Raw genomic sequence first — 27,794 nt, 5'->3', positions numbered from 1 at the left:
TTGTTACCTGTTGTAACCTTACTGGTCACCTCGAGTTTATGTAGTTTTCTACTGTGCTTTTGAGTTAACTTATTTTTTTTAATGTACAGTTTGGCTGACAACTCAAAACCACAGCACCCTGGTAACTGAAACAACAGTCATTCCCTTCCTTCCTGTGAATCCAGAGTACTCGTCAACAAGGAATCAGGCAAGTTTTCAGTAAATGCTGTCTTCCTGCAAGCACTATAGATATTTTGAATTCAGCCTGTTCGGACATATTATTGATGCGCCTCTGGAGCGAGTGGGGCTTGAACCCAGGCCTTCTGGTCCAGAGGTAGAGATATTACCACTGCATCACAACAGCACTGTTGCAAGCTCTGTAATTTTGCAAAAATGAATAAATTATTGTATAATCCAGTTGGTATCTGTATACTTTATCCAGATATTGCTGGATCTGCAGTGTATTAGTGACATTTTCTGTTTAAAGTTCAGTATTAAATATTTGTTTTGTCTCTAATCTGAGGTTTTTATTTTGCACCAGATTTTTAATTTGTTGTCTTGAGGTAGCCTGGAAGTTAACAATGAAATTCAGTTCAAGGATAATCACAGAAGTACTCTTTCAGTTCGTAATATCTATGGTGCAAAGTGATGCACACATTCAGACTTTTATCTGTATTTTACTCTTTACTTTAAATTGCAGGGAAGACAGAAGCTGGCACGGTTTAACGCTCATGAGTTTGCCACTTTAGTCATTGATATTTTAAGTGATGCCAAACGAAGACAACTAGGGAATCCAGTCACTAGTCCCAAAGGTGTGTGTTTCTTTTTAAATAATAAATATCAGGTTTTTTTTAATATTAAATAAGAATAAGACTAGAAGTAGAATTAGGCCTTTTGGCCCATCAAGTCTGCTCTGCCATTCGATAATGGCTGATATGTTTCTCAACCTCATTCTCCTGCCTTCTCCTCATAACCTTTGATCCCCTTACTAATCAAGAACTTAACCATCTCTGTCTTTATATGCACTCAATGGCTTGCCCTCACAGCCTACAGCAGCAATGTGTTTCACAGATTCACCACCCTTTGGTTGAACAGATTCCTTCTCATTGTCAGTTCTTTCACTTGAGGCTGGGTCCTAGTCTTTTCTACTAATGGAAACATGATCTCCACATTTCGTGGTTGGACTGCTGTCTGCAAAAATGCAGATTTTAATGTACTATTCTCATTCACTTTGGATCAAAGGTAACATGACTCAGTGGGCTTGTTTGCCAAAAATCATGCCCACTCTTCTGAGATGTTACAAATGTGCAAAGTTGATTAAACCACCAAATTGCCTAACTTTACTTAATTGTCTTTACTTAATTCGGGTTAAAAAATATGCACACCAGGTTTTTATGATCGAGAAAATAGCCAATTATTGTAATAAAACCTTTTTTCCCCCAACTATAAAAATGTTAGAATACAAGTAAGCCATTCAGCTCATTTGAGACTGCTCCACCATTCAATGAGGTCATGTCTGATCTGATATACCTCAAATCCACTTCTCTTCCCTTTTTCCACATCTCTTGTTCCCTTACTGATCAAATTTCTGCCTATATGCAGCTTGAATACACATAATAACCCATCAACAACAAAGGTTTACCAGACCTGTTCCAGGATTGTGGCACTGTCTCCTATGAAGAGAGTTTGGTAAGGCTGGGCCTGCATTCTGTAGTGTTTCAGACAATGAAAGATGATCTCACTGAAACCTATAAAATGCTTAAAGGGATAGGCAGGGGCGATGCAGATAAGAAGTTTCCTCTGGTTGAGGAGTCTGGAACCGAGGGCAAAATTTTAAAAATAGAGGGGGTACTGCTTAGGTCTCAAATTAGAATTTCTTCTTACTGTGGGTTGTGAACCTTTGGACTTCTCAACAACAAGGATTGTGGAAGCTCACCCATTCTGTATGTTTAGGGTAGAGATTGATAGATTTCTTATTAGCAGTGACATACACAGTTATGGGCATTGGGTGGAAATTGAATTGTTTCATCAGCCGTGATTGTACTGAATAGTAGAGCAGGGTTGATGAACTTAATGGTCTATGGTTTCTATGTTCCTAATATTTATTTTGACAAGTCAAATAAAAAGGAGCATTAAGGAATTATTCTAATTTTTAATGGATAATTAAATGGAAGAAGCTTAAGTTGTACAATCTGGAGAATTAGATTAAGATTGCTTCAGATCAAAGTATTAAAAGGTATTAGGAGATAAATTATAACATTGCAGATATCTAATAAAATCAAAGGTAATTTCAGTGAGAAACCTGAGGTCAATAAATATTTTTAGAAACATACCAGAACAAGGTATTTCAAACAAGTGTGTTGGGGCTTGCAAAATTCATCTGGATGAACTGTTCATGTATGACTATTTGAAGAATGATCACGATTCTTCCTTTTCCTCTGTTACCTGCAAAGAGGTGTGCCACACTATTTCACTTTCAATCTGAATCAGTTAGTGGTACCATTTCATCTAGATTGTGAACAGCCGAACTATATAGGTGACCTTTATCGGAGAGAGACAATTATTGATAAATTTGCAATGCGTAATATTAAAGTTAAAACTGTCATAGTTCTATCAGACCATAGACTGCTCTGTAATTAGAATGAGATGACTGGTAGTGGTTTAACCTGAGGGTCACCACTCCTCAAATGAGCGGGAGGTCCTTCATAGAGCCATTGTGGGAATTGAATCCAAAGTCAGTTGGCGTTGCCCTGTATTGCTAACCAACTCCCACAAAGACATAATGTACGTTCTCTGATCATCATACCAGTGGTTGTTGTTGCCTGTAGTTGTGCAAAGGCTGTTACAATAAGTTACCTCCTATTTTGTTTGATTTTTTCTTAATTTTTGGGCCATTCAGTTTGCAAACTGTTCAATTTCTTTTTCTTGTTAACACAGAAAATGTGGAAATTATACTGAAGAATATTAATGATCACCATGGCGGTGAGAGCCATGACAATGATCAGCCAGATTATGACAGTGTTGCTTCAGATGAAGATACGGACCAGGAACCAGCAGTTAAAGCAGTTAGAGCAAAGGTATCTCTCGTCTCATTTTAAATGACCTTTAAAATAGTTGATGCCTCATATCGATTGTGTAGTCTTGAGTTATGATAACGACCATTTAAGTTCCAGTTCACTTCTAAAGTTTATAATAATATGCATTTCTTATTTAGAAATATTACAAAGGAAGGAAAAATGGTTGAGTGTTCTAAATTCAGAATACTTACCTTTTTTATTCAACCTAAACGTGTTCTCCAGGATACATACTTATGAAAATGCAATACTTTTCAGTAGAAAATTCCAGGTTAGAGTTTCCATGCTTGCTCAGTAATTTGAGTAATATTGATTGCTGAGAATAATTGGTCACATCCATCTGCAGCTCTATTGTAAGCAGCATGTGGTGAGATTTCAGGGGCAAATGAAAGCCTTCTCAGCTTCATGTGGCCAATTCAAACTTTGGCTGTCACCAAGCTTCCCCAAGATGAGAATAACTTGCAGTGCATGCATTTTCTAATAGCAAAGCTTATTTGGCTGACTTTGTTTGTGGAAGTACCTTGGAGGAGTCAACTGCTGCACTGTCTTGAGATTAAGTGGGAGTGATTATAAGGCAGTAATCTCAAATGTGGGTTTAAAAACTCTATTTTTTTAATTACAGCTTGATCTACATGTTTTCAGTGTGGTACTATTGTTATAATTCATCTATTTAAAAACTGAAAGTCCAGATTTTATTCCATTTGAATCTGTTTACTCATTGTTGCAGCATTTAATGTCTTGGCCTAGTTCCTTTACTTGATAAACTATTCTAATCATCAAGATCAACAATGAAAAGTTGTTATGCTAAAGCGTAAAAATGATTTTTAAAAAAGTTGACTGTAACTTTAGGTTCTGAACATTTTGATTTCTTCTATATCTGCAAAGAAATTTTTTTTATCATTTTGCACTTTTTATTGTAGAGCATGGACTCTGATCTGTCAGATGGACCAATTACATTGCAGGAATACATGGAGGTGAAAAATGCACTCAGCGCTTCTGAGGCAAAGATACAGCAGCTGATGAAAGTGAACAGCAACTTGAGTGATGAACTGCGTTTGATGCAAAAAAAGGTAAGCGTCTTTTTGTTCCAGTTACTGTTTGAAATGTGCAGTGCTGTCTGGAGTCTTGGGAGCAATAGTAAATTTTAAGAATCAATTGACTAGGATCCCAGCAATTTAAAAAAAATATTATTGTAGCTCTGTGGATTATTGTATGCCATTTAACTTTTGTCTCTTTTTATTTGGGGGTAGTGAGACTGTGGGGTTGAGTATCTTTACCCTAAATGAAATCGCAAATAATGAGATTAAACTTCATAGTTCTCATTTATTCTACATATCTCATTTTCTTTGTTTTCTTGTTGAATTGAATCTGTGCTGGTAATGAGGATCTTTGGCCTTCTAGATACCTTTTTGAAAAGTTCTTCCTCTCTCTTCCCCACTATGACCAATTTTCTTGATTACATATGGCTTTTGGGGTAATTGACTTGGTGAAAATTAGGTTAGTTATGACTATATTTAGGGCTTCAAATAATTGAGTATTGTTTTGAGTCCTCGGTTGTTAAGAACATCAACAGCAAAGTGCAATTGCTTCAGCTTTTGCTGGTTGCATTTATAGAACAAACGTTCAAGTCAAGATCATCCTGATTTTCTATCTCACTTTTTATAGGGCTGCAGTATTCTTTGAGGTGAAGGGGTGGGGAGAAGCTGAATATGATACCCCAAATTAGATCTTTAAAAATGTCTTGGAGAACCCTGTTGTTATGGTTCTGCTATTCTATTGAATGACAAAATCATGTAGTACAGAAGCCAACAGTTCAGTCCACCATGTTTATGCGATCTCTTGAAAGATCTTGCTACTATTTATCACTGCCGTGTTTTTTTCTCATAGCTCTGCAATTTCTTTCCCTTCAAGTATATTCCCAGTTTGCTGTGTTTACTGTTAAGTCTACTTGTGCTACCCTTTATGCACTGCATTACAGCCATGAACCAATATTTCCTTGTCTGCAGCCTCCTGTTGACATAATGCTTGTGATGTGAGCGTGGTTATCCCATTACTTTTGTTTATCTAAAATCTCAAAACTGTGTTGTTTTCTTTTTCCTTTTTATTTCCATTAATGTGCTGTAAGACTGTCCAATATTTATTTGTGTTGAAGGCCATCTGGCAATGTTGGGTTCACTTTCCCAGCGTGATTCAATCTTCTTCGGATCATGGTGCTGGTTAGCATTATCTCAGCAATTACTTATTATGCCAAATGCCATCCTGTTCAGAGGAGAACATAATTCTGAGCCTTGGATTGAGCTGAGTACAGTTTTAATGCTGTCGTCTACCTGCCAATGTGGAAAATTGCCCAAGTACATGTCCTGCCTGTTTCTCTAGAACATCAAAATGATGAAAGGGTTGTCAAGTGTTCTAGCTTACAAAACTTTCAAAGGAATAACTTGATCATTGATGGTCCGTTTGGGTTCTGTCAGGACCACATTGCTCCCGATTTGTAGCATTAGTCCAAACATGGACAAAAGTGCTGAACAGAGTTGAGCTGAGAATGTCTGCTCTTGATATCAGGGCTGCACTTAACCAATTATGGCATCAAAGAACTCAACAAAAACAGAAGTCAATGGGAATTGGAGATTGAACTCTGCCCCAGCCAATGATAAGAGTCATGCCTAGCACATTGGAAGATGGTTGTAGTTGTTGGAGAGCTGTCATCTCGTATCAAAGGATGTTAGTGCAGGACTTCCTCATGAAAGTATCCTAACCCCCACCCATCTTCAGCTGCTTCATCCATGAACTTTCCTCCCATCATTAAAGGAAGAAATGGGATTGTTCACTATGATATTCAGCATTGTTCACAATTTCAATACTGAAACATTCTGTGCCCATAATAAGAAGGCTTGGACAACTCCCAGCTTGAGCTGATAAGTGGCAGTCATGCCACATCACTGCTCAACAATCACCACCTCCAACAAGACAGAATCTAACCAGTTGCCCATGACATTCAATGGCACTATAATTGATAAATTCCTCACTATCAACATCCTAGGGCTTACTGTTGACTAGAAACTTGATTGAATCAGCCATGTAAATACTCTAGCAGGTCAGAGGCTAGAAAACCTGCAGTGAGTAACCCACCTCCTGTCTCCTCAATGCCTGTATACCTTCTACAAGACACTGGAGTGAGATAGAATACTCTGCGCTGAAAGACTGCAGCTCCAACAACATTCAAATCTTGACACCACCCAAGTTAAAGCAATGTGCACCACATGGGGACTTACACCTAATCCACTACTTTTAACATTAATCCCCTTTTACCATTTTAATAAACAATAACAGCAGTCAGTGCTACCTACAAGATACATTGCAACAACTCACGAAGGGTCCTTTTGAGAACGTTTTCAAAACCTCTACCACTCAAAAGGTCAAGAATTTCAGGTGCATGGGAACACCACTACCTGCAATTTTCTGTTCCAAGTTATTTCCTGGCTTGGAAGTCTGTTGTTATACCTTCATTATTGCTAGGCATGGGTGACAGTCATCAAAGTCTCTCCCTACAGTATTGTGGGTGTTCCTGCACCCAAGGACTAAAACAGTTTATGAAGGCACCTGATGACCATCTGCTTCAGACTAATTAGGGACATGGAAGAAATGCTGGCCCAACCATCAATACCCACATCACATGAACAAATAATTTCAAAAATGCTGTCGATCAGGAAATCTTTATCTAAAATCCTTTCTCCAAAATCCTCAGGGCCAACTGGTATTTGGATAAAATTTCCAGTTTTTGAAATTATATACCGTATAGGTCTGCTCAGACCCTTTTGAGGGGAAGCCACTTTGCTTGGCCTGGACGGAGCCAAACAGATCTGTAGATAGAGTTCTGGCCCTTTTTGGAGAAAACATTTCCACTTTTTAGGTCCGTTCAGGCCAAGCAATGTTTTTTTTCCAAAAGGCCTGGAAGCAGTTTATCTACAGATCTGTTCGATCCCTCAGTTTTTGGGTCTTTTCAGTGTTCGGAACTGGGGATGAATGTCATTTGACCTGTCATTGAGACTAGACCCTTCTGTGAAGCTACCTCCTATTTTTTTTAAAAAAGAAAATCTTATTTTAAGGCAAGAGGGGTAAAATAACTTGCAAATAAGTTTATTCATTATTTTATTAAGCCTTTGTGTTCTTCTTTTTGGCACTTTGGTCAGAGAGAGAAGTGCTAATAAGCTATTTTTATTGTTCCTTTAAGATTGATTTGTAGCAATTGGTTTGCATTTCTGCCTAAACTATTCCTAGTTTGACACTCAAGCAGTGGAAAGCAACTGAAACTTCAAAAACATGATTAGCTTTCCAGTGGAATGTTTTTATCATTGTTTTGTGACAATTGTTAGAAAGTGTTAAATTTTCTTTTGAAACAAAGTAATTCCTTTAGAGTGATAAGATGAGCAATTTGTTAATCTGTTTTGTTAAGCATCCCTCCTATTATTATGGAAGGTCCCTGGTTCTAATTTCAGCAATATTCCACTCTCCTTGAGTTTCCCTTTTGAGCTATCCACGCAGGAAGATAAAACAGAAAATCTTGTAATGGTAGGGTTTTTTTTAAGAAAGAAAGAAAGAATAGTGATGGCAAACATTTCACCAGCACTGAAGCTTAGAATGCAGAGGTAGCTTAAGTTTAAGCTGAGCACATTGTCTCACCAGTGTGAGAAGGTGCAACGTTTTCATTGTTTTGTTATGCAAAGAAAAGTGCTGATTGAAGTCAATGAATTTGATTATAATTAAATTGTCATTAATATAAATTACTTGGATGTGAATATAGGAGGCACAGAATAAAGAAAGTTTACAGCACCGGAACAGGCCCTTCGGCCCTCTAAGCCTGAGCCGATCCAAATCCACTGTCTAAACCCAATTCCTAAGCATCTGTATCCTTCTGCTCCTCACCTATTCATACATCTGTCCAGACGCACCTTGAATGAATCTACTGAGCCTGCCTCTACACCCTCTGTGTAAAATACTTTCCCCATTTATCCCCCTTAAACTTTTCACCCCTCCCCTTGAAAGCATGATCTCTCGTTGTTGAATCCCTCACCCTGGAATAAAGCTTATCTCTGTCCACCTTGTCTCTACCCTTCATGATTTTTCAGACTCAATCAGGTCCCCCCTCAATTTCTTTTTTTTTCTAATGAAAACAATCCTAACCTACTCAACCTCTCTTCATAGCTCGCACCTTCCATAACAGGCAAAATCCTTCTCTGCACCCTCTCCAAAGCATCCACATCCTTTTGGTAATGTGGCGACCAAAACTGTACACCGTATTCTAAATGTGGTCAAACCAGAGTCTTGTACAATTGTTAATACATGAGCAGTTATATTCAATACCCCGTCTGATGAAGGCAAGCATACCATATGCCTTTTTGGCCACTCTATCCAGCTGTGTAGCCACGTTCAGAGTACAATGGACCTGAACACCCCCATTTTTGGTTTGTAAGTTTCAGGTGACACCAAAATTTGGTGTCGTAGTGGACAATGAAGAAGATTATCTTGGAGTACAGAAGGACCTTGATCTGATGGGCTGATGAGTGGCAGATGAAGTTTAGTTTAATCTGAGGTGTTGTATTTTGCTAAGGCAAATCAAGACAGGACTTATACTGTAAATGGTAGTGTCCTGGGGAATGTTGCCGTACAAAGAGATCTTGGGGTGAAAGTTTGTTGAAGGTGGTTTCACAGGTAGACAGGGTAGTGAAGAAGACATTTGGTACACTAGCCTTTAATGGTCAGTGTATTGCGTATCGGAGTTGGGATGTCATATTGTGGCTGTACAAGAATGGCATTCAGTTCTGGACTCCCTGCTATAGGAGAGATTTTGTTACACTTGAAAGGGTTCAGAAAAGATGTACAAGAATGTTGCTGGGGTTGAAGAGTTTGAGCTAAAGGAAGAGGCTGAATAGGCTGGGCTATTTTCCCTGGAGTATTGAAGACTGAGGGGTGACCTTATAGAGGTTTATAAAATCATAAAGGGCAAGATAGAGTGAATAGCCAAGGTCTTTTTCTCATGGTAGGGGTATACAAAACTAGAGGGCATAGGTTTAAGGTGAGAAGGGAAAGATTTGTAAGAGGGCTAAGGGGCAACATTTTCATGCAGAGGCTGGTGCATGTATGGAATGAGCTGCCATGGGAGTTAGTGAGGCTGGTGCAATTACACCATTGAAAAGGCATCTGGATGGGTACATTAATAGAAGGGTTGAGAGGGATATGGCCAAATGCTGGCAGATGGGTATAGATTAATTTAGGACGCCTGGTCAGCATGGACAAGTTGGTCCGAAAAGAGTTTCTGTGCTGTACACCTCTGACTCTAAAACAGCTTAAAGGTTGTATTAATATTTGAAGAGATTGGAGAGGAGTATGTTGCAAATGACAAATGTGCTGTCGCTTCATCCCTAGGTTATTCTACTGCATAGTTACATGTTGAGCTGGAAAGGAATAGACATGAATATGCAACGCTCTCACCCCAGGCATTAATTTAACCAAACATAAACATTGCTAAGGAAGCCAGGATATGTTGCCCAACCCTAATTGCCTTTGAAATTGTTGTCGAGCCACTTTCTTGAACCGCTGGAATCCATGTGGTATGGCTGCATTCAAAAGTTGCGTTAGGAAGTTACAGGTTTCAATTTAGTGAAAATGAAGGAGCAAAAATGCTAGTTTCGCCAGATGGTCCATTTGAATGGAACTTATAGGTGATGTTCCTTTCCATCTGCTGCCCTCAGTGGTAGAAGTCACGTTTTTGGAAGTTGTGTTTTGAAGAAACTGAGTCAAGTAGCACTGCAATAGCAAAGAAAATTACGAATATGATTCCCAAACTTGTAACACTTCACAATGCCACTATACCATCCCAGAAATAAATGAGGCACGTTTTGTTATTTATTTGGTGTATTATAGAAAGCTGTGTTAATGATCACAAGCTGGCTGGTCAGAAAGTGAAATCTCAATAGTGATAATTCAGTGAGTGCTAATTAAAAATTAATCACGATCTGACGCAAATATGATCTGTTCAGGGACTTGAGACTCAGTGAAGAAGGAAACACTAACTATTTTACAATGGCTGTCAAACAGCAGCAAGATCTGAAATTACAGTATGTGTGCTTGAGAGATGTAACGGAAGCTGTTTACAGTCTCTGAAGGAGAGAGAAGAGTAACCTGAGCAATTCAGCTCAGTGATTCATGAAATTGTCAGAGCAGTTTACAAGGTATTAAATGACATTTCCAATGCAATGTTGTTTTTAAATGAATGTGCAGACAACACTAGACCATCCATTTCATTTTCCTTGTCCAGAAAGGTTATAATTTCATGTTCATTTGTTTTGGTGGTTAAAAATTAAACAGCCAGAATTCTCCCTGAACTGAAATTTCATCTGGTTTATTCTTCCATTTGAAAAATAGTGGATTGGAACTGACATTGTTTAGCTGATGGTAAAATATTTTAAAAATGTACAGTTTCTGGTTTAGAGTGAACAGCCTATGTTGTTCTTTCTAAGTCGACACAAACATTTTAAGCAAGAGCTCTTATCTAAACACAATCTCCACCCAACATAAGCATTTTTTTCCCCAGTGTAACCATTAATAATTTGTACCAAGTTGCCTTAATTTATCAAAATTGAAGTAGGCACTTTGGCAGTACCAGGTTTGATTGCTGTCTACTGAGTTAATTGGTTAGCAGTAGAGAATTGTGCATTTTCTAACATATCCATGGTAAAAGGAAAAGAAATTATGTTCGGATCTGGTGTATTTTACCTGATCTGGGGGTCTCAAAGCACTTTACAAAATAAATTTACTTTAATGTAGGTAAATGCAACAGTCAATTTGTGTGACAAAAACAGCCATTGTAGGAGAATCTCAACAGGTCTGGCAGCATCTATGAAGCTAGAAGCATTGCTAACATTTTGTGTTGTATGATTCTCCAGAACTGAACGGGACTAGAAAATGATAGCTTTTATGCTGTTGATAGAGGGGGAGGGGCTGAGAGCAAAACTGTGTGTCCAGAGGCCCAGGTTCAACCTCCACCTGTTTGAGAGATATGTAACATCGCTGAACAGGTTCATTAGAAAATACCTGAACGGCATAGGGAGTACTAAGAACAGTAAAGGAGAGATTGAGATGTAATACAGGTGTGAAAAGGAGAAAGTGGGTCCATTCCACTGAAAACAAAGTCAGCTGCACACAGGGAACTGTTGTAACCCATTGTTGCATTCTGAAGGCTGTAAAATGCCTAAGCATAAAGTTAAACACTGTTCCTCCAGCTTGCACTGAGCTTTGTCGGAACACCGCAGCAGGCCCAGGACAGAAATGTTAGCATGGTATCAAGATGGTTTATTGAAATGGAAAACAACAAGAAAATCAGGATCATTCTTGTTGGCAGAGCAGAGGAGTTTCACAAAGTGCTCACCCAATCTTTATTTTGTGTCTCAAATGTAAAGGAGGTTGTATTGTGAGTAGCAAATATGGTAAATTCAATTGCAAGGACCACAAGTAAAATGCTGCACCACCTGGAATGTGTATTTGGGGCATTGGACAGTGAAGAAAGAAGGTTTGATAGGGCAAGTATTTCACCTGCAGTTACATGAAAAGGTGCTGAGGATGTGAAGAAGTCTTAGGGTTAATGGAGGAGTGGACTGGGGTGTCATAGAGAGAATAGCTTCTGCATAATACTGAGTGTGGATGGGAGGGGAAGATATCTCTGGTATCTGCTGGTAATGGTGAAGACGATGGAGACTGATGGAGTGAAAAGTCAGCATAAGGGGAGCTCTTTTGGGAGGAAGAACACAAGGGTGAGGGCAGAAGTGCAGGGAATAGATGAAATATGGCTGGGATCTCTTAACTACAGTGGTGTGAATCCTTGGTGGAAGAAAAAAAGAGGACATATTGGAGACATCTCTGGAAGGTGACAATATTAGACAAATGTGACTGAGTAACTGGGAAATGAAATGGTATCCTCGCAGGAAGCAGGATTGTGAGGAACTGCAGTCAAGGTAACTGGGATTCTATAGGCTTGTAATGGATCTTGTTGGATAGACTATCCCCTGAAATAAAAACAACAAAATCAAGGAAAGAGTCAAAGATGAAGCTAGTGAAGATAAGAGAATGGTAGAAATTGGAAGTAAAATTATTCTTTCCGGTTACAGATGAGAAGGGCATCACTGATGATCTCATCAGTGTATTGGAGAAAGAGTTGTGGGAGGAGGCCTGAGTAGGGACGGAACAAGGGATGTCGCATAAAGATAAGCACTTTGGGTACCCGTGGCTGCATTTTTGACTTTGAGAAAGTGAGATGAGTTAGAGGAGAAGTTACACAAAACAAGGCTGAGCTCAGCCAGGTGAAGGAGGGTGGTGGTGGTGGTTGGGGACTGTCACTGGGTTGGAAGAGGCTTGCATGGTGCGTCTGCGGTGGAATTTTTTTGGGAAGTAGGTAGAAATTAGCTCTGCTGGGTGGGGTCTGAGGTAAGAAGTATAGAAAGGTGATCTCCAAAGAAAATTAGGTAAATAGGAATCCTTGAAACAACATTTTGATGTTCAGTGATGGTGTTATGGTTTAGGAGGGCATTAGCAATTTACCTAACAAATTCCAGAAACTGCAATTAATGATCGGTTTGTCCTACTTTTGGGATGTAAATTAAGAGATAAATTAGGTCTGAGCCAAAGATCTGGAAGAACTCCTCCTGTTAAATAGTTTGTAGAATCTTTTGTAATACCTGAATTAAAAAAATATGAAAGTAGGAGTATACTTAAGAGGGAAATCAGGAGGGCAAAACAGGGACATGAGATAGCTTTGGCAAATAGAATTAAGGAGAATCCAAAGGGTTTTTACAAATATATTAAGGACAAAAGGGTAACTAGGGAGAGAATAGGGCCCCTCAAAGATCAGCAAGGCGGCCTTTGTGAGGAGCCTCAGAAAATGGGGGAGATACTAAATGAATATTTTACATCGGTATTTACTGTGGAAAAAGATATGGAAGATATATAGACTGTAGGGAAATAGATGGTGACATCTTGCAAAATGTCCAGATTACACAGGAGGAAGTGCTGGATGTCTTGAAATGGTTAAAGGTGAATAAATTCCCAGGACCTGATCAGGTGTACCCGAGAACTCTGTGGGAAGCTAGAGAAGTGATTGCTGGGCCTCTTGCTGAGATATTTGTATCATCGATATTCACAGGTGAGGTGACAGAAGACTGGAGGTTGGCTAACGTGGTGCCACTGTTTAAGAAGGGTGGTAAAAACATGCCAGGGAACTATAGACCTGTGAGACCGACCTCAGTGGTGGGCAAGTTGTTGGAGGGAATCCTGAGGGACAGGATGTACATGTATTTGGAAAGGCAAGGACTGATTCGGGATAGTCAACATGGCTTTGTGCATGGGAAATCCTATCTCTCAAATTTGATTTGAGTTTTTTTGAAGAAGTAACAAAGAAGATTGAGGACAGAGCAGTAGATATGATCGATAGGAACTTAAGTAAGGCGTTTGACAAGGTTCCCCGTGGGAGACTGATTAGCAAGGTTGGATTTCATGGAATACAGGGAGAACTAGCCATTTGAACACAGAACTGACTCAAAAAGGTAGAAGACAGAGGGTGGTGTTGCGGGGTTGTTTTTCAGACTGGAGGCCTGTGACCAGTGGAGTGCCACAAGGATTGGTGCTGGACCATCTACTTTTTGTCATTTACATAAATGATTTGGATGCGAGCAGAAGAGGTACAGTTAGTAAGTTTGCAGATGACATCACAATTGGAGGTGTAGTGGACAGTGAAGAGGGTTGCCTCAGATTACAACAGGATCTGGACTAGATGGACTAATGGGCTGAGAAGTGGCAAATGGAGTTTAATTCAGATAAATGCGAGGTGCTGCATTTTGGGAAAGCAAATCTTAACAGGACTTATACACTTTAAAATGGTAAGGTCCTAGGGAGTGTTGCTGAACAAAGAGATCTTGGAGTGCAGGTTCATAGCTCCTTGAAAGTGGAGTCGCAGGTAGATAGGATAGTGAAGAAGGCGTTTTTGGTATGCTTTCCTTTATTGGTCAGAGTATTGAGTACAGGAGTTGGGAGGTTATGTTGCAGCTGTACAGTACATTGGTTAGGCCACTGTTGTAATATTGCATGCAATTTTGGTCTCCTTCCTATTGGAAAGATGTTGTGAAACTTGAAAGGGCTCAGAAAAGATTTACAAGGATGTTGTCAGGGTTGGTGGATCTGAACTACAGGGAGGGGCTGAACAGGCTGGGGCTGTTTTCCTTGGAGCATCGGAGGCTGAGGGGTGACCTTGTAGAGGTTTACAAAATTATCAGGGGCATGGATAGAATAAATAGACAGTCTTTTCCCTGGGGTCAGGGAGTCCAGAACTAGAGGGCATAGGTTTAGGGTGAGAGGGGAAAGATACAAAAGAGACCTCAGGGCAACGTTTTCATGCAGAGGGTGGTACATGTATGGAATGAGCTGCCAGAGGATGTGGTGGAGGCTGGTACAATTGCAACATTTGAGACATTTGGATGGGCATATGAATAGGAAGGGTTTGGAGGGATATGGTCCAGTGGGACGAGATCAGGTTGGGATATCTGGTCGGCATGGATGGGTTGGACCGATAGGTCTGTTTCCATGCTGTACATCTCTATGGCTCTATGTAGCAAAGATGAAAGGAACCATTTTGACTGCAGCATTCCTTCAGTATTCTACTGAGAAGTGTAGCTTTTAACGGTTTTCAAATCCTTGGAGTCTGGACCCACAAGTGAATAAGACTGGCACCGGCTGGTCTTCCAATCCTCAAATACTTCGAGGATTGGAATTTGGTAGAGTTTCTGTTTTGAACTATTTCCCAATTACTCCTACTAGAAAATGCACATATACAGATTTCTGACGTGATACATGTTTTGACTCCTCTATAATTCCCCCTGATACTACAAGGAAATAGCTAATGCTTATTGTCCACATGCACTAGTGAAAATTAACAATTTGGGAAGATTACAGGAATGTGGTTTGAATGTGAGTCAGTAGTCACTTTAGAGTAGGAAGGAAAATATATTTTTCTGCATGTAGCCTTGAGCTTGAGTGAATAGTTATGAGGTCTTGCAAAAGTAAATACTGAGAATGCTAGAAATCTGAAATGAAAACAAACTGCTGAAAATACTCCGATCTAATATCATCTGTGGGGAGGTAAAGGTTTAATTTTTCAGGCATATGGTCTTTCAGAAGAAATTCCCATTTCTGCCAAGAGTACTGTGTATCATAGAAGCCCTGCAGGGTGGATGCAGCCACGCCCTGCAAACACCCAGCCCCCCACCCCCCCCACCGGAATAATATTTCCAACGTTTTCTGTTTTAAACATTTCACTCTCTTTTTGTAATCTGAGCTTTATAATTTTGATTTAATACAGTACTTAGGCTTCATTAATATGAAGATCAATGAACATCAAGATATTGAATCCTGTTTTGCTGTGATAAATAATAAAACATTCTCACCACCTTGTCACTGTACAATTTGAAGATCAAATGAATTATCTCTGCCCCAAGCATTGTTTATTCCTCGTTCTGCACCAACCAAAGACTTAAATAATCAGTTAATATAATTATTCTTTGTACCATGTCTTGAGCAAACTGTTCTGATGTAGCTATTTCACAAACTTAGCTGAAACTGCAATTCCCCCAACCATCTTCTGACATTTTCTCCTGGTGATCCAGAAAGTCCAGGACCACCAAATAGCCCTTACATAGCACCTTTTAAAAATGAAAACATCCTAATGTGGTGATGTTGGTGGTTTTGGTTGTGGGGGGTGGGGGGTGTGTGGAAACAGAGACAGACACAAAAGGACAGGATCAGGACATGCCATGGGCTGCAAGTTGGTGAGGAGCTTTTGATAAAGGTAAAGACTTTGCAAACAGGAAGTCAGTAGAGTTTAAAGAGGATAGAGTTGATAGATGAGCAAGATTTTGTGCAGAACAGACTATGTTAAGGTTGGGTTTTTGATGCTCAAAGAGAAACAGTGTTGAATAGCCACTGAAGCAGGATCCTTTAGCCCTAAAGACATGGAGCAGAAAGCAGCAGGAGAAACCTGTCCTTAAACGGATACATATTGCCATTTTCAGCCGTAATAAATGATATGGAATTCCCACAGTTTCATATCACACTTTATTATTCCAGTTAATCAAAGCATTTGTTATTTAATTTTTTTTGCAAAAGACTGAAGATAGAACATCTTAAGATAGTACGTTGAGACTTATAAGTTACGAAACTGAAGGAAGAGATATCTGCTGTGCGTTTTTGCAAACTTCTTTTAAAACAAACTTGTATATATTTTGGGATAGGGGAGGGTGGACGGACAAAAAGTAAATGAATGGTAAGTTTGTTATACAGTCTCCATTGTAGAAGAGTAACTAGTCTATCCATGGGATTAGGTTCATTAAGGCATTCACTCTCCAGGTGGAATTTATAGTGTTTAAGTGCAATTTAGTCCATGCTTCAGCTGTTTCTACTGAGACATTCATTTGTTTATTCTTCTATCTGTCTCTCAGACTTTACTCATTTATTGGCATGCACGATCCACATTACAGTATTCGCCAAAATTTGTCCACTTTGCTCGGTGCAAGAAAAAAATTATTGGCTAAAACAAAATTTCTTTCAGCTTCAAACGCTGCAGAGTGAAAACACCACCCTCAGGCGGCAGGTCACTACGAATATCTGTCAAGTTCCCAGTTCAGAATACCCAGGTCCCTCCAATCCTTCGTCCTTAAAACGGCGCCCGTCTGCACGTGGCAGCCGGCCTATGTCCATGTATGAGACTGGCTCTGGTCAGAAACCCTATCTCCCAATTGGGGACATCACATACCCAGAGGACAGTATTGCAGGACTTCAGCCCTTCCCTCAACACGTAAGTAAATCAGCATCAGCTCTGGTAAGCAACTTATGCTTTTTTTTCTCCTTTTCCACTTTGTCTTAAGTTCTGATTTTCCTTTCTAGCTTGCAAAACACTGTCTTGTGAATTTTTGTCCTTTTCTTGTTTTATTTCTTTTTATTGCAAAACTTAAGATTTGTTTTAATTATTGAAAAACACCTAATTGAATATAAATGACCCAACTGCATTTTGGCCTGTTGTGCTCATGTCATTGTTGTCTTTGAAATGGAGAGGAATAAAGACTAAGATCTTTGTAACTTAATTTGACCAAATGGTGATAGTGCTTGCTTGAGGCACTAGATGATGTACAAGTATTGTAGAAGAAGGGCATCATCTTTGGAGAGAAACAGTCAGCATTTCATGTCAGTTTCCTTCAATAGAAACATTATGAATAGTCATAGACTTGAAACATTAACTGTTTTTCTCCACTGATACTGCCTGACCTGCTGAGTATTTCCTCAAGTTTCTGATTTATTTCAGATTTCCAGCCTCTCTAATCCTTTATGTTTGTGCAAGTATTGTGGCATTGAACTAAAATCACAAATGCCCAATGAATTATGATCTTGAAATGAATAGGTAATTTTGACATCAAAAATAAAGCTACTCCATGATGATTCAGTTTGTGCATGTACCATTAGGCTGGTTTTGAACAAATAAGACCAAATGTGAACAGGTCTGACACCCAAGATTGAGTCAGTGTGTTGCAAACTTCACTGGTTGAGGACTGAATTGGACTTGGGTCTGGTGCTTTCTTTGGATATTTGATACATGGGCAGTGATGAATCAAGCAAGGATTTAGAATCTATACCTTCAGAAGAGAAGTGATAGAAAGGTTAAAAGCTGGAGAGGAGGAAAGAAAAGCTCAAATTTTCAAGCTTAATTTTTAATCTACAATTATTTGAAAACAAAAGCCCTCTTAAACTGTAAATATTGAATTATTTTAAATAATCTAATACTGTTTTTGCAAATTGGAAAAAAATCAGTACAATACCTCATTCTAATGTAAATATTACAATATATTTCAGTCTCGCAGGTATGGCAAAATGTATTGAATGTTTAAGGTAGTCAAAGTGTTACTTTTATTGATACTTCTATTATTTCTAATGTTGCAGGTTTAATCCCCTCCGGGGTGTTCTGTAATCTTGCTACATTATTGTGCAAACATGGAAAAGCAATGTTGTTGTTGGTATCTCTGTTCTTTTTTGCATGGTAGAAAATATCCTTTGTTATTGAAGCTTTAAATATTAAGTGGAAAAAAATCCGCTCATTATATTTTAAGGCTACATTAAAACTGAACAGGGGCTGAAAGGGATGTTAATGTTTTTTTAGTTGGCTGGGTACCTGGGTTGTGATAGGGATACCAACAATGTGGGTTCAATACCTGCACCAGCTGAGGGTACTACAAAGGGCTCCCCTCAGCTTTTCCCCCTCACCTGAAGCATGGTGACCCTCTAGGTAAAACACCAATCATCTCTCTACAATGAGAGAGCAGCTCTATGTTCCAGTAGAACTATGATGGCTTAACTTTATCATGGATTCTCTTTTAATGCATTGAGGTACTTTAATTCAGACAGTTCTATAGGAAATATTGGAATACACTCATGAAACAAATTGTTGATCTAAATGGAAATTTACTCAGACCTGGATTATGTCTAATTTGAATGTTTTGTTTGCCATCCAGTTTGAGAATGGAATATCCTTTCCATACTAAAAGCTTCTGTTCCAGAGGCTTTGAGTAAGAATGAGTTACACTAAATTTTTCAAACTACACTTTAAAGTTAATTATGTTCAAATACAGAATAATTATGAATTTAGCAATATTTGAACTTGTATTTTGTGTAATTTTACACAATGATAAAATCTACTGTGCAAGCTCTGCTAGTGCTTTGAAAAACTATCTCACTTTTTTGTTCTCTAATCCCAGCCCTAAAATATTTTTTCCATTTTTGAATTGGTGCAAATTTTTAAATTAAAAACACATGAATTTTGTTTTATTACCTATAAATTTATAATTGAGGCCCATTGGTCATTGAAATACGTGGTGTGTGTTTTTGAACTTCCAGTTGATTTATTAAATAAGCTTTTCTACGAGTCACCAAAGGGAAATTCTTAATCATTAACTCAATTTTAAGAGATGCATGGGAGATTTTGTTTTCAGTGTGAAGTCTTGTGGCTTTTAAATGTTGGCTTACTGAACTATTTGGTTTGTAGGTATGCCAAGTAAAATCTTAATTTTTTTCAACAGGTTCACATAAAATAATCATGTTTCATACGATTCCGATTTTGTCATTTGTAGCATCATATTAGTTTTTTTAATTATCTATCCTACTAATATACTAAGTTAACCCAAAATCATAGTTACATATCACCTGGTTTTGTTCATTTGTCAGTTGAGGGAGTATGTGGTCTTCTTGAGTTATGAGTTTTATTGCAGTAATGGGAAGTATGCCCTTGAACCTGTTGTTCTCGTCCTCATATGATTTTTCTTTAAAAAAATGTTGTTTTGTATTTGAAGTAAAAATACATGCATAAATTTTTTTTCATTTATCTCCAATCTGAGTCATTTTAAAACAGACTATTTAATTTAGTTACTACTGCTCCAAAAGGTATTGAATCCTCCCTTTAGAGTAAATCATGCTGCAACTATCAGTGAAATTATAAAGCCAACCATTATGGTGCCAAATAAAGTATTTCGCACACAGTGTTCTGATCCTATTTCTAACCAAGTAAACAGACCAGTTAGAAATCAGTAAGTACAGCTGTGTAATCTTTAAGTCTTGAGTTAATTCAGAGCAATGAACTTTAGTGAAGTCATTTGATGGGAAGAAGTTTAGGTGGATGAGTAACTTTTTTTAATGTTGTCTTTAACATTTTAATTGGTAGTGTGTTGATATTCGTATTTGCAATGTTACAAATTGGTGAGAGTGAGGACTGCAGATGCTGGAGATCAGAGTCAAGATTGTGGTGCTGGAAAAGCACAGCAGGTCAGGCAGCATCCAAGGAGCAGGAGAGTCGACGCTTTGGGCAAAAGCTCCTCATCAGGAATGAGGCCTGATGAAGGGCTTTTGCTTGAAATGTCGACTCTCCTGCTCCTCAAATGCTACCTGACCTGCTGTGCTTTTCCAGCACCACACTCTCGAATGTTACAAATTGAACGGGTAACCAAGCTCACTGCTTAGAGTTAAAATAACTTGTTCATTGTGTTTTGTAATTTACTGACATTTGTAAAAACTTGGCATACATATACTTTGACAATTCATTGAGTCCTTCTCTCTTTTGTTATGTTTTTCTCATGTTTAATTTTTGCCAGAATGTTTCTTCTTTCCCCTTTCAGATTGGGAGGAGTGCCTTTGTGACCTCCTCTTCATCTTTACCTTCCTTCCCTTCCACGCTTTCCTGGTCCCGGGATGAGAACACCCGAAGGGTTAAGTACCTTCTCACTTGGTCTGTATGGAGGGAGGTGGTGACCATCGCAGTGCCCGTTGCTGCCTCTTCCCACCTATTTGGCCTGCTCCCTTTGCTTAAACTCTGCATGAGTAGTCACTTTCACTGGAGTTTCCCTGTTGATTGCATATTTCTGATTATTCTTCTGTCTTTTACTTTTAAATTTTTCAATTTATTAATCCTGCTTGCTCCGAAACCACAAGTTGCAGTGCACACCTTGCTTAATTAGCCTTTCATCAATCAAAACTAGACCCTTTGCTACAGCACAAGTATTAGATCTCTAGCCATTCTGATGATTAGTTGATGAACCCACTGCACTGTGTTGTACAGAGCAGGCATGTCCTGGGTTCAGTCTCTGGTCCCTTGCCAAATTAGCTCATTTCAACTAGAATACAACTGGCCTTCACATGGGATAGAATGTGAAAATAAGAGGCATGATATCCTAGTTTTTATCTGGCATATATAATTTTATGGGAGATGAAAAATGTTGGGTGATGACTGGATTTAAACTCAGCTGCAAATACTGCCTGAGCTCAAAAATAAAGAATGGCCACTTGGGCAAGGTACTGAAACACTACGTGTGCCCATGGAGCCAGATACCAGCACATTTGAGAAGGGATGTGAGAAACTTGAATAAGAAACTTTCAGTTTAAGTATGGAGGCTATAATTTCTTTTTCCCAATTTTCTCCCCTCCCCGCTCCTGCAGGCTCTGATTCCTTGATGTCGTATGATTCCATGAGCACTGGTCGCTTTTTAGTACCTCATGTGGCCATTTTACATGTGTAAGCCTTGACGTTGAACATTGGCAAGCATCGCAGCCAAGCCAAACCAATCCAATCATTACCCAAAGTCCACACTTCAAACATGGATCGTTGGATATTGATCAGAAGCAAGAAACTTAGTTGGTACCAAATCCAGACACTGAGGACACCATTAGCACCCAAACTCCATGCTGGCTGCATTCAGCTGAGTCATAGTTCAGGGATAGAATGGGCATGATCTGAGTTTTTATGTCTCTGTATGCATTGGATTAACATACAGCCTTCAGAGGAGCTCAGCTGTAATGGTTTGCAGTTGTAAAACGGAAATAACATTGAATTACTGATACCAAATGTAGTTATTCAGCAATTAATGGCTGATTTTGGAAGAGTAATGTTTTTACATAAAATAAAAGCTATGTTCCTGGTGGCATATGTTGCATTCTGAAATTAATTTAAATAAGTGGTCTAAAATGAATGCAAGGTACAGATTTTCAGTGATCAATATTCTTTTTCCACCCTCACAAGCTAACCTGGAAATCAGATGTGCTATTTCATTGGGTTAAAATTTGAAAAAAGGAAATCCATTTTCTATTAAAATGCTATGTAGTGCATGTGAATCGGGATCTTCATGCAACTTGGGTGCTGTATTATGAGATGAAAGCTTTCAGACGAAGGTCACGATTGACTTCAAAAGCTTGCTCCATTTTCTAATGATGCTTCCATCACTAAGGTGTTTTTGGACTTTAATAATGCTTTCAATGAACTGTGGCTGCTGGTGGGACAGAAAGAGCCCTTGAAAATGTATCAATTATTTATCCGCTAAAGATTTTATGACCCAATACCCTAGTGGTGGTGGTTGTGGCATCTTAAACCAAATGGATAACCATTTTCAGTGCTTCATTCTAATAGCTGGGAGTATTGTGGAAATTGAATTGCATCACCTACTGAACTTCAGTATAATTTCAAAGCAGCTACATGGATAAACTAACTATTCTTTAAATGAATTATATTTAAATACTCATCTTGGGCAATCTGCTTTTGTAAAGATGGTACCAGCCACAGAGTCATTAGCATCCTGTCTTGAGCATGGTCTGACTTACCTCACACTGTAGCATGTATTTACTTTTTAAATCTGCTGGTTTTAAAACAAAAATAAACTCTCTGCTTCCCAAGTCAGATTGTGCATTCTTTTTAAACATTAACATTTGAACAGAAAGCTGATTCATGCTGAGTGTTTTTCTTTGTCGTATGCCGGAATGTTGTGTTAATCAAACACTGCTAATGTTGAAATTCTTATGTGAGTGTCAAATAAAATTTTGCTATGTACACGTTTAAGAGAAACGTGAACACACTCGAGTGACTGGCAATCCAATTATAAATGTCCTAGATTAACCATAACTTTTTCTTCAAAAGGTTTGTTTAAAAATAATTTGAATTCAACCTGCTTGAGAAGATTGCTGCTTTTATAAAACAGCTGATTAAATTGACATCTATCATGATTATTAGAGAGTCTCAATCTTAATTATACAAGTATAAAATAGGATTAAAATGAGAGATGATGATAAGTGGTACCTAAAATTTGATCCTGTCAGAGGGACAGTGTTAACTCCCAAGTTGAGCACTGTTTTTTCCGTGCCCCCCCCTCCAGTGTTCAGATTATCCTCCAGCTTGACAACTCTGCAATACCTGTATTCCTCCAGTTTGGATTCTTGAGCATCCTAATTTTAATCATTTTATCGTTGGCAGCTGTGCCTCCAGCTGCCAATGCCCAATGTTCTAGAATTCCCTCAAAACCCCACCAGTACTCTTTCCCCTAAGAAACTCCTTCAAAACCCCAGACCAGCTCCAATACCAATATCTCCTGATGTAGCTTGGGTATCAAATTTTGTTTTAATACTATTCCTGTGACATACTTTGCGATGTTTTTTTGTTAAAAGTGCTAAGTAAATGCATGTTGTTCAGGTGCAAACTGCATTTTGGCTTTGATTGTCTCAAGCTCATAACAATTTTATTTCCCAGGGATCATTTGTGCTCTGTAAGTGTAAAGTATAGTGTTTAAGTAGCAAATTTCTGTTGAGAAACGTACCACGATAAAATGCATCCATTAAATTGTGCAGTACACAATTAATCCATTGAATACAATGCAAATTTATTGTTCATAGGAGAACCAAAGACTCCATCTTACCACTCTACCTCACTACTTTTTCACCCCCAGTCCAGCCCCTACCCCACCTTACATTCAAATTGAACCCTCCAAAACTTGATTCAAAAGAAAAGCAAATGATTTTTTCAAGTTTTTAATTTAAAAATGAAAATTGAAGTTGTTTTGTCTTCTAGCATAAATTCATTGCTTTACTTTTACTTAGTTGATAACTCCCGGCATATTTTCTTTGTTACTGACTTCAAATGTTTTGCATGTACATTTCTTGATTTCTTGTCTGACTCAGGACCTTGTCACATAGTAGTTATCAACATATATGAACATTTGAGGAATCACTCTACTTTTTGTATCTTGGGATTTGTTTCAACATCTTTAGGCATCAAAACTCGAGAAACAGAACAGCATGCCGGACAGTGACTACGATAACGCAGCAAATGACTTGGAGCCAGATGAGGCTGGGTATGGATTAAGTATAGCACAATACTACAGAAAAGATGTGCTCAATTGTCTACATATAGTTTGTAGATTTCAATTGCTTACCAATAATATCCAAACCCTATATGTTATTTTGAAATTCACCCCTCTGAATACTCTCTGTATATATGATGATTAAACTAAAGGTCAGTAATTTGTGATGTGATTGAAGTGGGGTAATGAATGCATATATGAGGTTCTGAAATGAATCTCTAACCATGTAAATTTTCTGCTCTTTAGCCTATCTGGAAATGCCATTGAAATGCTAATAACACTTGCCAAAAGATTTTGCAGTTCAGTTTCCATTAAATATTTTTTAGAAATGAAATATATAAGGTTTCCATAAGGTGATTGAATGTTAACAAGAGATTGGAGTTCTGATCACAGTCAAAAAATTGTCAAATAACTGAACTAATCATGAGCACCCACATTTTTGTTTCTTGGGTTTCACTGCTCATTTTTAATGTACTTTTTAATGTTATGATGGAAGTGCAGTATGTTACGTCAGTGCCATGTGCTATCAATACAAATGTACTCAACAGCAAATGTAAGTTCTAGTTTGTCATCAGACAGCAGCAGTTGGAGACACAACTTACTGGAAAAAGTAGTAAGAATCTGAGGGAGTGATATTTGTGCATATTATTCTTAAAATCCTTATAGTGCAGAAAGAGACCATTTGATTCATCAAGCCTGCACCGATCTTGCAAAAAGCATCCCACCCAATCTGCAATAACCCCACATATCCCATGATTAATTCACCTGGATTGCACATCCCTGGACATCAAGGGGCAATGAGCATAACTTGGACAGCAGGAGAAAGCCACAGCACCCAGAAGAAACCCATGCATCTATGGGAGAAGGTGCAAATTGCATGTAGTCACCCAAAGCTAGGACTAATCTGGATCTCTGGTGCTGTGAAGTTGCAGTACTAAGTACTCTGCCACCTGTTATACCCTTTCAAAATTAGTCATATTGATTTGAAGTCTGATGGATCACCAGACTATCTCCAAGATGAGGAAGGAACCAAATCAGAAAAACCTGCCCTTTTTACATATCCAGATACTTGTTTCCTCCATATGTTTGCTCACATTTGTGGCTAATCAGTGTTTTGGGGGAAGCATAATGGTAATTAAATGTTACATCAATGTTTGATGTTCAATGCTAGAATATTTTCAAAATAAATTTTATAGGAATAAAGATGATCTATTTAAGGTCATGGCACAAGTAGAAAATCACTTTGCAAATGTTTGAGTAAAACCTACTTTTAAAATATGAAAATGATTGTTGGTACCTAACAAATGATCTTCAGCCAATAAATGCAGTTCAAAAAGCTGTCATTCCCCTAAATATTGAGCTATTATCTCTGAAATATAAATTACCCCTTCTTCAAGCCTTTGGAGTAGAAAACACCCTCTGAGTCAGAACGTACTTTTTCAATGACTCTTGGGAATACAAAGTGGTATTGGCAGGAATAGGTAGATTAATCGATGATGGCTGCTGTCTCAGGTTTAACATGAGGCTAGTATGCATTGCTGCCTTTTCTTCTAAGAATTCTATATATCAAAGTTTGCAATATTTTAAAGACATATTTAGTACTATTAAAAAGATCCTACTGTTCATGTGAACAGAATATTACTCCCCTTTTGTAACACAAGGTGTTCTTTTACTCTTCATCCAATGTTCTCCAACTGTAAATCTAGATGAGAATATTTATGAATAATTCATTTTGAAAGATGATCAGCATGTTTGAGTTTCTACCTGAGAGGGGAGTATAAACCTCAATTAAAACAAATTCCCTATTTTATTTCTCTTTGCTTAATGTAAGCTCTTGCCAAAAGGGTAAACTAAAAAGCATAGGACGATATGAAGAAACCCCAATACTAGAGCTGGACAATCCAGATGCAGAACCAGATTCCACCCTCCCAAGCACAGAGGATGTAATTCGAAAAACAGAACAAATCACCAAAAATATTCAGGAGTTGTTGCGAGCGGCACAGGAAAACAAGCATGACAGGTAAGGCAGTGTTTATTTTGTATGGAATTTTATGAACGAGGACCATGTGGTTGGCAGTGTAGGTGATAGAGGTGTGGAGTTGTAAGTGCACATATAGATATTGATGCCATGTCTGTGGTCAACCATATTGAAGACTGCTAGGAGGTCAAGGAAGAGGATGTTATCTGAGAATTTACTTCGGTTCTTCAGAGCCTTTGCAAGGAGAGAAATTTGATTGCCAAGGTTCAAATAGTATTGTAGGCAAGGAGTTTAGAGGTAACAATGCATCCAAAGATGATGGGGATGGGACCAGTCGTTTTCAAGGACAAAATGATCAGAGGTGGGTGGTGGTTTGACGATGACAGCAATGGCCACCTCCAACAGGCAAATGGTATTCATTTCTTCATTCTGGATTGGATTTGAATCTGGATCCTGCAATAAAAGTAGCAGCTTTCCCACCATGCCATTCAGTTTCAATTTTTTTAAAATGATACTAGTTAGAATGAGCAAAACTATCAACAAATCATGGTGATAGTTCTGTGATAGCCTAAGTTAATTCACAGAGGATTTGTCTGTAATTTTTGTAATTCCCATGTATGTGGTATATTAAGAAAAGTGAAATTAGTTTTGCTTATGTGCAAGCAGTATCCAAGTTTCACCTTAGTGGTGCCACAAACTGAGGTCCAGAACATGCTTTGTGATGTGATAGCTATCTAAAGAGTACAAGGCGGTATAAATTATTTTGCAAGTTACAGTACAAAGGAGCTAATGTCCTATCTCTCTCAAATCATCCAGAAGCGGTCCTTTCAGCCTGTCAAGTCTGCTCTGCTATTCAATGAGATCATGGCTGATCTGATTTTCCCCCCCCCCCCCACCACCACCCTTTTCCTGACTTTTCCCTAGAAATAAGCCTTGATTCCCTGAAAAATCTATTTCAACCTCAAATTTAGTTAATACAGCCTCAACAACCCTGTCTTAAAGAATTCCGCAAATTTGACTACCAGCTATGCAGGACTTTGCCCAAATGAACATTCATTGTGTGTTTTCTTTTCAAACTTTGTCATGTCATGGGTTTTGGCCCTTGACCTTTTTAATTTTGAATATTTTTGCATGTGTCTGGACCTCAGTTTGTAGAAAATGCTGGCTTGCCATTTGCAATTCTACCACTGATGCGAACCTGTTCATTGCTCCTGGCTTCTTTCCTGAATGTGGACTCCTGGCTAGATTTGTGCTTTCACAAATCACTTCTAGTACCACCTCATTATGACCGTAATTTATATATCAATCTTGCAAGTGAGTTGTGTGAAATTAGGCACTAAAACCCAAGCTAGGTGCAGTCCCCAAGCGCGCACACTCTAACAAAGATTGCTGGATACTTAACAGGAGAAGGAATTGCCTCTGCAGAAGGGCTGGCCTGGACATCCTCAGATTCTGATCTGGTCACTAAATAACCTTGCCATGTCATTAGGCAACCTCTGTGGCTATTTTTGTTTTCTGTTCTTTCCAACCCAGTGGTTAACTGTAGCAGTTTCTACATTATTCACCAGTTAAGATCATTTAACTGGGTTCAAACCAGGATTGTTCATGACCTAGATGGTTTATTTCTCCAACAAGCAGTCCATTTACGTACAAAGTCATCAAAAAATGTTATGTTCATGATATCAGAATAATGTCTTTGGAACCTACTGAACTGAGGGAACTAAATTAGTATTAGAATAAAAATATGGAGAATATTACAGAAAGAGTTAATGTTTCAAGTTCGATATGATTCTTCCCAAAGAAAATTCATATTGATGCATCAACTCTTTCTGTCTTTACAGAGTCTATCAACGTTTCTCTAGCACTTTCTATATTTATTTAAAACTTCTTAAGTATTTCTTTTAAATTGGTACTTGAATAGATAATTAGTTTCAGTCAAGCATGTGATAACCAAGTTTTGGCGTGCAATATGCATAAATCAGCCCCTTAAACATATTAGATGCCTAAAATTTC

The 27,794-nt window shown here is 38.4% G+C and overlaps 1 protein-coding gene across 9 annotated transcripts in view; it reads left to right on the top strand.

The window, feature by feature from the left end:
* The window catches only part of git2a (G protein-coupled receptor kinase interacting ArfGAP 2a), an 80,793-nt gene that overhangs the window by 44,077 nt on the left and 8,922 nt on the right, over nt 1-27,794 (top strand). For 3 of the 9 annotated variants that reach the window (XM_060843498.1, XM_060843497.1, XM_060843506.1), the window contains exons 11-18: nt 90-187; nt 680-791; nt 2,917-3,056; nt 3,974-4,123; nt 16,699-16,944; nt 20,303-20,392; nt 23,712-23,794; nt 25,635-25,823. In XM_060843498.1, the coding sequence (XP_060699481.1) occupies nt 90-187; nt 680-791; nt 2,917-3,056; nt 3,974-4,123; nt 16,699-16,944; nt 20,303-20,392; nt 23,712-23,794; nt 25,635-25,823 (1,108 nt within the window). Of the gene's footprint in view, nt 1-89; nt 188-679; nt 792-2,916; nt 3,057-3,973; nt 4,124-16,698; nt 16,945-20,302; nt 20,393-21,119; nt 22,354-23,711; nt 23,795-25,634; nt 25,824-27,794 lie in introns of those variants that run through there. The other 6 variants (XM_060843500.1, XM_060843499.1, XM_060843502.1 and 3 more) reach the window with 6 other exon arrangements.

The sequence above is a fragment of the Hemiscyllium ocellatum genome, chromosome 24, assembly GCF_020745735.1.
Source record: "Hemiscyllium ocellatum isolate sHemOce1 chromosome 24, sHemOce1.pat.X.cur, whole genome shotgun sequence".
Classification (NCBI taxonomy): Eukaryota; Metazoa; Chordata; class Chondrichthyes; order Orectolobiformes; family Hemiscylliidae; genus Hemiscyllium; species Hemiscyllium ocellatum.
The sequence above is the reverse complement of the archived record's forward strand: the minus strand, read 5'-3'. Positions and strand labels throughout refer to the sequence as shown.